General features: G+C 37.9%; 1 protein-coding gene across 1 annotated transcript in view; it reads right to left on the reverse strand.

The window, feature by feature from the left end:
* The window catches only part of ANKRD17 (ankyrin repeat domain 17), a 150348-nt gene that overhangs the window by 64795 nt on the left and 73316 nt on the right, over positions 1–12237 (reverse strand). Inside the window, 3 exon segments of the mRNA XM_020988492.2 lie at positions 3995–4104; positions 4513–4704; positions 6014–6251. Coding sequence (XP_020844151.1) covers positions 3995–4104; positions 4513–4704; positions 6014–6251 — 540 coding nt within the window.

Here is a 12237-nt window from a genome sequence, read left to right on the forward strand (position 1 = left end):
AGAGGCAGGTAGGTGGTGAAGTAGACAGAGCACCAGTACTAGAGTCAGGAGGACCCGAGGTCGAGGTCAATTCTGACTTCAAACACTTGACATTTACTAGCTGTGTGACCCTAGGCAAATCACTTAATTCAGATTGCCTCGGCAAAAAAAAAGGAAGACTCAAAAAGAGTTAATTTACATTCCTATATGCAAAGATGATGCATGTAACTCCTAAGAACTTTATCTTGCTGGGATGACCTCCAAAAAAAAGTAATGTAGGAGTGAGAGGGATGCACTGGGAAAAGGGGATAGGGAAAGGTAGAATGAGGAAATTTTTCTCACATAAGGAAGGTGTAAATTGCAGAACTTTTGCAATGGGGATGAAAACGGGGTGGGGGAGCACCACAACAACCAATGCTTGAACCTCCCTCTAATCTTAATTGGTTTAAAGAGGAAAGAATAAGTGGCTCTGTGTGTGCGCGTGTGTGTGTGTGTGTGTGTGTGTGTGTGTGTGTGTGTGTGTGTGTGCGTGCGCGTTGTATGCACACATGCTCAGTTGTGTATAGAAACCTATCTTACCCAGTAGAGAGACAAGAGAGGAAGAGGAGAAGAAAGGGGGGGGCATAAGGAGGAGGGAAAAAGAGGCACAGATGGCTATAGAACAATCAATTTCTTGGTAAAAAAGGCATAAAAAAATACTGAAGAAATAACATCTGAAAAAACACAATTCACCTAATGGTAAAACATGTACAAAAATTCAATGAAGAAGAGAACTCCTTCAAAAGAAGAACAAACCAAATGGGAATGTACAAAAGTTCACAGTGATCAGAAGCATGACAGACTCAGTGGGGTAGATGGGTGGGTGGGGGTGTAAGGAGAGGGAGAGAGGGAGAGAGAAAAGAGAGGAAGAGAGGAAGAGAGGAAAAGAGGAAGGAAGGAAGGAAGGAAGGAAGGAAGGAAGGAAGGAAGGAAGGAAGGAAGGAAGAGGAAGAAGGAAGGAGGGAAGGAAGGAAGGAAGGAAGGAAGGAAGGAAGGAAGGAAGGAAGGAAGGGAGGAAGGAAGAAGGGAAGGAGGGAAGGAAGGAAGGAAGGAAGGAAGAAAGAAGAAGAAAGAAAGAAAGAAAGAAGAAAGAAAGAAAGAAAGAAAGAAAGAAAGAAAGAAAGAAAGAAAGAAAGAAAGAAAGAAAGAAAGAAAGAAAGAAAGAAAGAAAGAAAGAAAGAAAGAGGAGGGAAGGAGGGATAAAGGGAACCTGTAGAAGTGAAGTGGATAGCAGAATGGAAACTAGAATCCAACAATATGCTGTGTTAAAGAGACACACTTGAAACAGAAAGAGCTGAAATGAAAAGCTGGGGCAGTCTATTATGCTTCAGGTGAAGTGAAGACAGCTGGGGTGGACATCATGATCTCAGACAAAGCAAGAGCAGAAATACACATAACTGAAAGAGATAATCAGAAAGACTACATTTTCCTAATTTCTTTTTACGAGTTTCTCTAATAATGTCCTCATCTGTCAAATACATAGAAAGCTGAGTCAAATTTATAAAAGAGCTAGCCATTCCCAAACTGATAAATGGTCAAAGAACATGAACAAGCAGCTTTCAAAAGATGAAATTAAAGTCATCAATATATAGAAGAAAGAAGGGAGGACAGAAGGAAGCAAGGAAGAAGTAACAAATTGGTCCAACCATTCTGGGGAACAATTCGCAACTTCGCCCAAAGGGCTACAAAACTGTAGATACTCTTCAAACCAGCAATACTACTTCTAGGTCTATATACCAAAGACATCAACGAAAAGAACCTATTTGTACAAAAATGTTTGTAGCAGCTCTTTTTGTAGTGAAAAAGAACTGAATATTGAGAAGATGCTCAACAATTAGGGAATGGCTGCACAAGTTGTGGCACAGGGCTGTGATGAAGTTATTCTGTGCTACAAGAAATGATGAGGGAGATGGTTTTAGAAAACAGTTCCAAGATCTATATGAACTGATGCAAAGTGAAGTGAGAAGAAGCTGAAGATCACTGCTCACAGTAACAGCAATACTACAGTGGTGATCAACTGTGAAGACTTGGCTGCTCTGATCAACACGATGATCCAAGACAAATCCAGAAGACTCATGATGAAACAATGCTATCTACCTCCAGAGAGCGAACTTGCAGAATCCTCAAGTGTGAACTGAAGTATAAGTTTGTCACTCTCTTTTTTCGCTTGTCTTTTGTTATATGGCTAATATGGAAATCAGCTTTGCATATGTAAAACTGATATCCCATTATTTGCCTTTTTAATGGGCAGAGAGAAAATCCTGAACTCAAATTTCTAAAAGAAAGTTAAGGGAAAAAATGAAGTTAAAGAGAGACTAATTTCATTTGCTCTTTCAAAAAAAATTTCTTAAACAGGATTACTAGACTAAATCAGAGAAACGACACAGATAAAATACATCTAAACTTCACTAAGGGTTACTGGATGCCTTTGGAGTTCTTGCCCCTACACGTTATTTAATATTTTTTAAATAACTGCATTAGATAAAGACATAAATGGCATGTTTATCAAATCTGCAAATGACAAAAAGCCAGGAATGATGATGATATAAGAATAATGGTAACAGTAGCTAGCATTTCTGTAGTATGTACTAAGTGCCAAGGACTGTGCTAAGTCATCGTAAATATTATCTCATTTGATCCTTAAAACAAGTCTGTGAAGCAGATGCTACTATTACTCCTGTTTTGCAGTTGATGAAATTTGGACAGAGGTTAAGTGCCTTGCCCAAGGTCACACAGCTAGTAGGTATCTTCGGGTTGGATTTGAATTCAGGTCTTCCTGACACCAAGACTAGCACTGTATATCCATGCTGTGACCTAGTTGCCTCACTAGCAGTTAACATTATAGATTATCTATGATTTTCTGACATTTAGGATTTATAAAGCTATTGACAAGCTAATAGAATTGGTCTGACTCTGAAAAAGTAAGATTTACTCAGCCCCTGACAGGAATGACGTTCACATATATGCACCTAAGACATGGAACTGCTTCAGCTGAGAGGTTCTCTCCTGCCTCTCGTGGTCTGCCAGACAAACCTCTGAGCCTGCCTGAAGTGCCAGGGCCTGTTTTGCACACAAAATACCATGAAAAGACGGAAGTTAACCCAAACCTTAGCCCCTTGAGCCAATCACACACATAGTGTAAGAATCAACACTCCTCAAGGAAAAACTAAGGCCTACTTGCATTATGAAAGGGCTGTCTGTTCCCACTACCCTGGATCAAAAAGGAATTTTCCTAAAAAATCCGAGAATATATAAAACCAACAACGTAGTAAGACCACTCAAAAAACTAATGAAGTCTTAGAATGTATATTAATTTTAAAAAAGCATCCACAATTTAGGAGATTTTCATGCCCTACCCATATCAAACCACATCAAGAGAACTATGATCAGTTCTGGGTACCTCATTTTATGAAGGACAATGATCATCTGGAGGGCAACCTAGATGGTGAAAGGTCTAAAATTCCATCATTCGGGAACAAACAGGGATTGTTTAATATGCAAAAGAAAAAAATCAGGACATGACAGCCACCTGCAAGGGATGCCACATCAAAGAAAAAATTTCCTCTGCCTGGTTTCAGGTGAAAAAAGTGGGAACAACAAACAGGCAGAATGTGCACAAAGGAAATTCATAGTCAATGAGAGGGAAAACATCCTAATGATCAGAGGTATCCCAAAGTGGAACTGGCAGGTTTCCCTCCCTGGCACTTTTCAAGAATGCTGCAGAAGGGATTACTGGTGGAAGTGCTGTTTGGACTACAGGGAGGTTTCTTCCCCCCATCAAAAGATAAGCTCGTGGAGAGCAGCCTCTACTCTGCGTGCTTGTGTCTGTAACCCCAGCACTTCGTTCAGTGCCCAGCACATACTTAAAGTACACCGTAAATGCTTGTTTCTTTATTTTGTGACTTAAATCCATTTTCTAATTAGTTTATTTTTTCTCTTTCTCAAATTAGGATTGAAATAAGGTAACAGAGCTTACCAAATCTGCTCCTGCCTGAAGTAACACATCTGCTACATCAGTATGCCCATTTTCACAAGCATATGTCAATGCTGTGTCTCCTGTTGCTGTTGTTGCATGTACATTTGCTCCTGAAGCAACAATAAACAACAGATTTTACTACCATCTAAAATAAAGTAAATATATAAAATACAGTCAAATTTTCTATAGACAAGCCCCATTCTCATAGATGAAAGGGCAAATGATTTGATTATTTAAAAGTTTTTACAGCTTCCTTTTTCTGAAAATAAAGCTTGCTAAAAACCACAATTATTTGTTCTATGATTTCTGATACTACAGTAGTCACCACTTAATCTATAATACACATAAATATGGAGAAAATAATTTATGTAATATATGCTTAGTATACAAGGATGTTGTAAAATTTTGAGTAAGATAACCTATTACAAGATTTTCCCTGAAATAAACCATATACATGCATACACCCATCCATACACACATACATACATACAATACCATAATTTTTTTTAAATTCCTACCTGCTGCTAGTAAGTATTTGACTAACTCCAAATGGCCCTCTTGAGCAGCTTCCATCAAAGGCGTAGAACAGCCCAATTCGATGTCAGCTCCTGCCTTAATTAGAAAGTCTGCTACTTCAAGGAAACCTCCACAGCAAGCCAACGTCAAGGCAGTTTCTTGGGTTTCTTCCGTCTGTGCATTGATATTAGCTCCTTTAATAAACAAACACAATATCCCAATTAATTGAAAGCTATATTTGTTCAAGAGATGACTTTTCCTTTAAAAAACCAACAACACTTTAACTGATTTAAATACTGCAAAATATTAAGTTAAATATAGCGAGCATATAATTACAGATATCTCCTCTTAGTGAACTTACTAAAGGTAACGAAAAATATTACAATAATATTCTATATAGATAAAATAATCCTACATATTGCATCTTATGTGAAAACTCTGCTTAGCCATTGGAAATATAAATTAGGATGGCCAACTACTAAAGGAATAAGTAGAAAAAAAATCAGGAAAATGGCTCATAACCAATTTTTTCAAAACAAAAAATATCATGAAACAGTCATACAATATACAGTATGACACAAAAATGTTTTGTACAATTATTTTTCACAAAAATAACAATTTCAATTATATAAGCATCTCATTTATCCATCTAAATATACAATGGAAGATTATATGTTGAACGGATTAAACAGCAGCATTCAAAATTCCAATTTTGAAATCAGATCAAATTCATGTAGATAGAGGCCATAAATCAAATTCAAGACACTTTATTAAAGAATACATTTCTGTTTTCTAAATAAATTAAATATAGGTAATATTTTAAACTGGACAAGAATGCAAATTTTTTTTAATTTTTACATTTAAATTCTTGCATTTTTAAAGACACTGAAAATATGTTCTTAACACAGCCTTTATTTCAAGAGTGAACTTCAAAAGAGCTTACATTTAGCCACAGTGACAAAAGAAAACTGTATCAGCGTGGAAATAAAGATTTTTCAATCTTTTTTATATTTTTCAATATATTTAAACCTCAAGTTACTTTTTTTCTTTTGTCAAAATGAAGTATTATCAAAAATGTCAATAATGCAAGGGGGAAGGGAGGAAATAACAACATGAATATATCAAGCCTTCAGATGGTTTAAGTGAATTACACTGCGTCATAGGGTAACAGGATCTTAGATTTCAAGGTCAGAAGGGACCAGAGAAATCATCTAGTTCAAGACTCTCAAGGAACAAAGATTAACTGATTTTTCCAAGGTGAGACAGGAAGTAAATGGCAGAGCCAGGATTTGAACTTCCATCTTCTGACTCCAAATTCAAAACTTTTCCCATGTGCATTAAACTCCCTTTCAGGGAGTTTCTTAAGTATGTTATAAACTACTTACTGAGTTAACTCTTATAGAGAAAGCAACAGAAATCTGCTATGTTCACAGTCTTAAAATATCCCATTAACTTCTAGTTTATATTTTTTCACAATTCGCCTGTTTATGAGATTATACCTACCTTGACCCAGAAGCAAGGCCACCATCTCTTCATGCCCTTCTCTAGCTGCTTCCATGAGTGGTGTATAACCCTCATCATTGACCTCTTCCAAGTTGGCTCCTCGCTCGATGAGCAGCGCTGCCAGCTCCACATGGCCCCCGCAAGCAGCCAACGTCAGTGGGGACTCAAATGAATCAGCAGGCATATTGACTTGTGCTCCACTATCAAGAAGTAACCTGGCCACTTCAACATGGCCATCCTGGGCACAAAAGTAGGGGGGAAGTTAGAAGAGCATTAGATATAGTTAATATGAAGAATAAAAGTTCTGAGTTAAATAGTTTTCTATAATTGTATTATCTTAACCCAATAACACTTCAAGTAAAGAGCAGGGATCAATATTAGATCATATGATTTAATATGACATTTAAGTCCACAAGACTTATATTAAATATATATTCTTGGTACTATATGGCATGAGGAAGAGGAAAAGGAGGCAGTGGACCAAAGAAATAGAAGACATGATGTGCATGCCCTTTGATAACAGCACTTCTAGGGCTGTATCCCACAGAGATCATAAAAATGGCAAAAGGCCCCACATGTACAAAAATATTTATAGCAGCTCCTTCTGTGGTGACAAAGAACTGGAAACTGAAGGGATGCCCATCTACTGGGGAATGGCTGACTAAGTTGTGGTACATGAATGTAATGGAATACTATTGTGCTATAAGAAATGATGACCAGGCTGACTTCAGAAAAACCTGGAAAGACTTGTATGGACTGATCCTGAGTGATGTGAGCAGAACCAGGAGGACGCTGCACACAGTATTAGCCATGTTGTGCGATTGCTAACGTTGATAAACGTAGCCTTTCTCATCAATGCAAGGATGTAAGACAATTCCAAAGGACTCATGATGGAAAATGCTACCCACATCCAAGAGAACTATGGAGTGTGAATGCAGATCGAAGAATACCACATGCTATTTTTTTTCTTCTGTTTTATTTTGTTTCCTCTTTCTTTTGGTTCCTTCTGTTGGTTCTAATTCTTTCTTACAATGTGACTAATGTGAAAATGTTTAATAGGAATGCATATGTACAGCCTATATCAGACTGTATACTGTCTTGGGGTGGGAGAGGGAGAAAAATTTAAAACTCAAAAGCTTATGGAAGTGATTGTTGAAAATAAAAAATAAATTCATAAAATTTTTTAAATAAAGAAATAAAGAATTAGAAGATATGGCTTAACACTAAAGAAGAATACAATCTGACCAGGCAGACAACAGTGGAATAAGAAACAACCAAAGGCTAGGTGGTATATTACCAAACGCAAAAATCTGTGACAGTGCTTAAATGCTATAGGAATTTTTTAAATGAAATGAAAAGTCAGTGAGTTACACAGAGCACCTCTCTTCCTATGGAATACAGCTCTACCAGCTAAAGCCCTCTCTCTCCAACTGTCATGTACTTAACTTTGAATATTCACTTCATATTTATTCCATACTTATTTTTATATGCACTGGTCTTCCCAATTAGATTGTTCACTGCAAGCAGGGATTGTTTTCAGCCTTTCTCTTCATATGCCCAATGCTCTGAAGTGTAATTTAACTGACTGGAATATGATTAAAATCCCAGGAAGATCCTAGGATAAAACATTAACAAGATAATTGGTAAATACATTGAAAAGGAAGCAATGGTTACAAAGTGTGTGCCTTCATCAAGAACAAGCTACATCATACTAACCTGATTTCCTTTCCTGAACTGGCAAATGAAAGGAGACAATGTCCACATACTCTACATTTTTTGAAAAGCTATTCTTATGGAGAAGATGATGAAGTATAGACCAGGTTTGGCAGTAGTATCCAGGGATTTGTGCTTGGCCCTGTGCTGTTTAACATTTGGAGCAATGACATGGATAAAGACACGCATAGATGAAATGCTCATTAAATTTGGATGTGACATAATAAAGCTGGACGCCAGAGTTAGAATCCAAAAAGATCCTGACAGGTAAAAGCATTGGGCTGAATCAAATAAAATGAAATTCAATGGGTACAAAGGTAAAGTTTTACACTTGAGTTCAAATCAACTCTCTAAGTACAAGATGGAGCAGGCAGGGCTTGATAACTTTTGACTGAAAAAGCATTAGGGGGTTTTAATATTCTGCAGTCTCACTGTGAGATGACACCTGAACCAAATCCATGGGATCTTGGGCTCCACTAAGAAAGACATCGCCCTCATGCCTACAGAAGTGATGGCGCCTTGGTACTCTGCCCAACTCAGACTTCACCTGGAGTACCGAGCCGAATGCCAGATACTGCAATTTAAGCTGAAAAACCTCCAAAACATCAAGATGCTGCAGGACCTTAAGTCCAAGACTTGGAGAATGATAACCTTCTTAAATAACCAAGCAGGTATCAAACAGAAGCAGGAAGTAGAAACTACAAAGAAGCAAATGTGGATTTAATGTCAGGAAAAACTTCCCACCTACAGCTATTCCAAAGTGCAGAGGGCTGCTTTGACACCTGGTGAGGATGCACAGAGCAGACCTGGCAGGCGGTATCCAGGGATCTGTGCTGCTTCGCACTTTTAGCAATGACAAGGACAAAGGTACAGATGAAATGCTTATCAATTTTGGATATGATATAAAGCTGGAAGAAACAGCTAACAAACTGGAGGACAGACTTAGGACCCAAGGATCACCATGCCCTGAAGGTTTTTCAACAGCTATCCTTTTCAGATAAAGGTTGGATTAGATAACCACAGAGGTCCTTCCAACTCTCAAAATCTTGTGATTTATTATGAACACTGAAAATGTGGAAGGATCTGGATACGTGAAGAAGACGAAGAACATTCCAAGTAAAGGGGTAAGCATAAACGGACAGCACCAAAGGAAGTAAACAGAATAAGAACATAAAGAAGACTCAGAATTGCAGCAGAAAATTCCTTTTCTGAAACACTGGGAGATGTAGCCTGAAATGATAGATGGCCTTGAATACTGAACTAAACAGTATAAGTCCTTGTAGGTTCTTCAGGAAAGAAAGGAAATGTCTGAAGAAAATCATGCTTGATTAAAATTGAAGATGTCTATGGTAGTATTCTCAAAGACAATATCCATCAAAAGGTAAGAACTCAGTCAGCAGAAGAATTCCTGTCTCACTTCCTGGAATTCCAGTCAGAAACTATTTTTCCCCACTGGGATATCGCAAGCAAAGCACTCTGTCCAAGGTTTTGCCTAAATAAATCTTTTTGTAAATTGCTGAATGACCTCTGGGTATCTCATTACCTGCCTGAGTCAGGCCCAGTTCAGAATAACTAAGACATGCAGATTGGAAAAGAATGATCTCATTGAAGCAGGGAACTGCAGTTCAGAGGATAGTAAGCCTGGATCAGCCCCAAGGGTTCAGGAAGAGTTTTTGGTGACGCCTCTCAAGAGAATGGTTCCTTAACACTAATCCCTCCCTCTTCCCCAAGGAAATTAGGGAGTAAACTGTGGTCATTCAGCAAAAATAAATCAATATCAACATACCAAGTCTTTAAGAACAGGGATTTTATGTTTGTTCAATCATTTCAGTAGTATCCAACTCTTCATGACCCCTTTTTGGGGGTTTTCTTGGCAGAGATACTGGAGTGGTTTGCCATTTCCCTCTCCAGCTCATTTTACAGATTAGGAAATCAAGGCCAACAGGGTTAAGTGAATTACCCCAGGCCACATAGCCCTTAAGTATCTGAGGCTGGATTTGAACTCAGGAAGATGCGTCTTTGTGATTCCAAGCCCAGCACTCTGTGCACCATGGTGCCACCTAGCAACCCATAAGAACAATGCGTTCCCATGTACCAAAATAAAATCCAAATGGGTTCATGATTTAGATATAAAGGCTGATACTGTAAGCAAACTGAGAGAACAAGGAATAGTTTACCTATCAGATTTAGGAAGAACAGAATTCATGACCAAACAGGAGATAGAGAACATTATGAAAGGCAAAATGGATAACTCTGATCACATTAAATTGAAAAGTTTTTGCACAAACAAAGCTAATGCAACCAAGATTAGAAGGAAAGAAGAAAACTGGGAAAGAATTTTTACAACCAGTCTCTCTGATAAGGGCCTCATTTCTAAAATACATAGTGAATTAGGTCAAATTTATACGAATATGAGTCATTCTCCAATTGATAAATGGTCAAAGGATATGAACAGGCAAAGTTATCAGATGAAGAAATTCAAGCCATCTATACTCATATGAAAAAATGCTCTAAATCGTTATTGATTAGAGAAATGCAAATCAAAACAACTCTGAGGTACCACATCACACCTATCAGATTGGCCAAGATGACAAAAAAAGAAAATGGTAAGTGTTGGAGAAGATGTGGGAAAATTGGAACACTAATGCATTGTTGGAGTTGTGAAATGATCCAACCATTTTGGAGAGCAATTTGGAACTATGCCCAAAGGGCTATAAAAATGTGCATACCCTTTGACCCAGCAACAGCACTCCTAGGGCTATGTCCCCAAGAGATCATACAAATGGGAAAAGGAACCACATGTACCAAAATATTTACAGCAGCTCTTCTTGTGGCAGCCAAAGAATTGGAAATTGAGAGGATGCCCATCCTTTGAGGAATGGCTGAATAAGTTGTGGTATATGAATGTAATGGAATACTGTTGTGCTATAGGAAATGATGAACAGGCAGACTTCACATAAACCTGGAAAGACTTGTATGGTCTGATGCTGGAGTGAAGTGGGCAGAACCAGGAGAACATTGTACACAGTAATAGTCATGTTGTGTGACTGACTAATATTGATAGACTTGACCTTTCTCAGCAATACAAGGATCTAAGACATCTCCAAAGTCTTATGATGGAAAATGCTATCCACATCCAAAGAAAGAACTATGGAATTTGAATGCAGATCGAAACACACTATTTGCTCTTTTTTTTCTTCAGTTGTGTTCTGTTTCCTCTTTCTAGTGGTTCCTATTGGTTCTAATTCTTACTTACAACATCACTAATGGGAAAATATGTTTAATAGGAATGTATGTGTATAGCCTATATCAGATTGTGCACCATCTTGGAGAGGGAAGTGGGGAGGGAGGGGGAGAAAAATTTAAAACTCAAAAGCTTACGGAAGTGATTGTTGATAATTCCAAATAAATAAATTAAAAAAAAAAAAGACTCCATGCTTGACGGTACTCTGCTGGCAGCAATGCAAACTGATCCAACTGTTTGATCAACCAGATTTAAAGTAATTTCAAATTTTGCCAAGAAAGTGACTAAAATGTCATCCTCTTACTGAAATCTCACTGTTAGGCAGTGAGATACCCCAAGGACCCCAATACCCTACCCCTTCCAAGACAGAAAGCCCTACATGCCAAAATATTTATAGTAGCATTTTTAGCAACTAGAAACCAAACAAATTCTACCTAAGAAAAATCTGTGGTACATGAATGTAAGAAATAATGAATATGATAAATACAGAGAAACATGAGAAGACTTAGACTGATGCACAGCAAACAGAAACAACAACAATTTAAATAAAAAGAAAAAAGAAAAACTAAGTGCTGTTAAATTATACTGAATCTCTTAAATAAGAGATTAGAGAAGGCACTTCCTCAGCTTCTTTACAAAGACAAGGAACACTGCATGCAAAATATACTGTTCAGATTTGCTTGTCAGTTTATGAGACTTTTTTATTCTTTGTTTTAAGAGATAGTTCTCTGGAAAAGGGAGTAGTGATGATCATACTGGAAAACGTAAAGGATGCAAAAACAAAAGATATCAAAAACATTTTTCCAAGTTAAAAAAAAAACCAACAGGGGAGCTAGATGGTATAGTGGATACAGCACCGGCCCTGGATTCAGGGAAGACCTGAGTTCAAATCTGGCCTCAGATACTTGACACTTAACTAGCTGTGTGACTCTGGGCAAGTCACTTCACCCCACTGCCTTGGAAAAAAAATATTAGTTTAAAAAAAAAACCAAACAAACCAACCCTGAGCTATCACAGGATTCATAGCTGGAGAGACCTCAGAGGATTTCCCAGTCCTGTTTCCTCATTTTACTCATAGGCACAATGACACCCAGAAGGGACAAGCGCCTTGACCAAGGTCAAACAGCTGGTGTCATAAATGGGCTGGGTTTCCCGGTTTTAAATCCAGTTCTCTTTGCACTGTGTCACCGAATGGAGGAACCAGTGCAACGCTGGCTGCTTGAACTTCTTGCAAGAACGAGACCAGAGAAGAAGTAAAGTGGGGAAC

Source organism: Phascolarctos cinereus, unplaced genomic scaffold, assembly GCF_003287225.1.
Source record: "Phascolarctos cinereus isolate Bilbo 61053 unplaced genomic scaffold, phaCin_HiC Scaffold_9;HRSCAF=440, whole genome shotgun sequence".
In the NCBI taxonomy this organism is placed as follows: Eukaryota; Metazoa; Chordata; class Mammalia; order Diprotodontia; family Phascolarctidae; genus Phascolarctos; species Phascolarctos cinereus.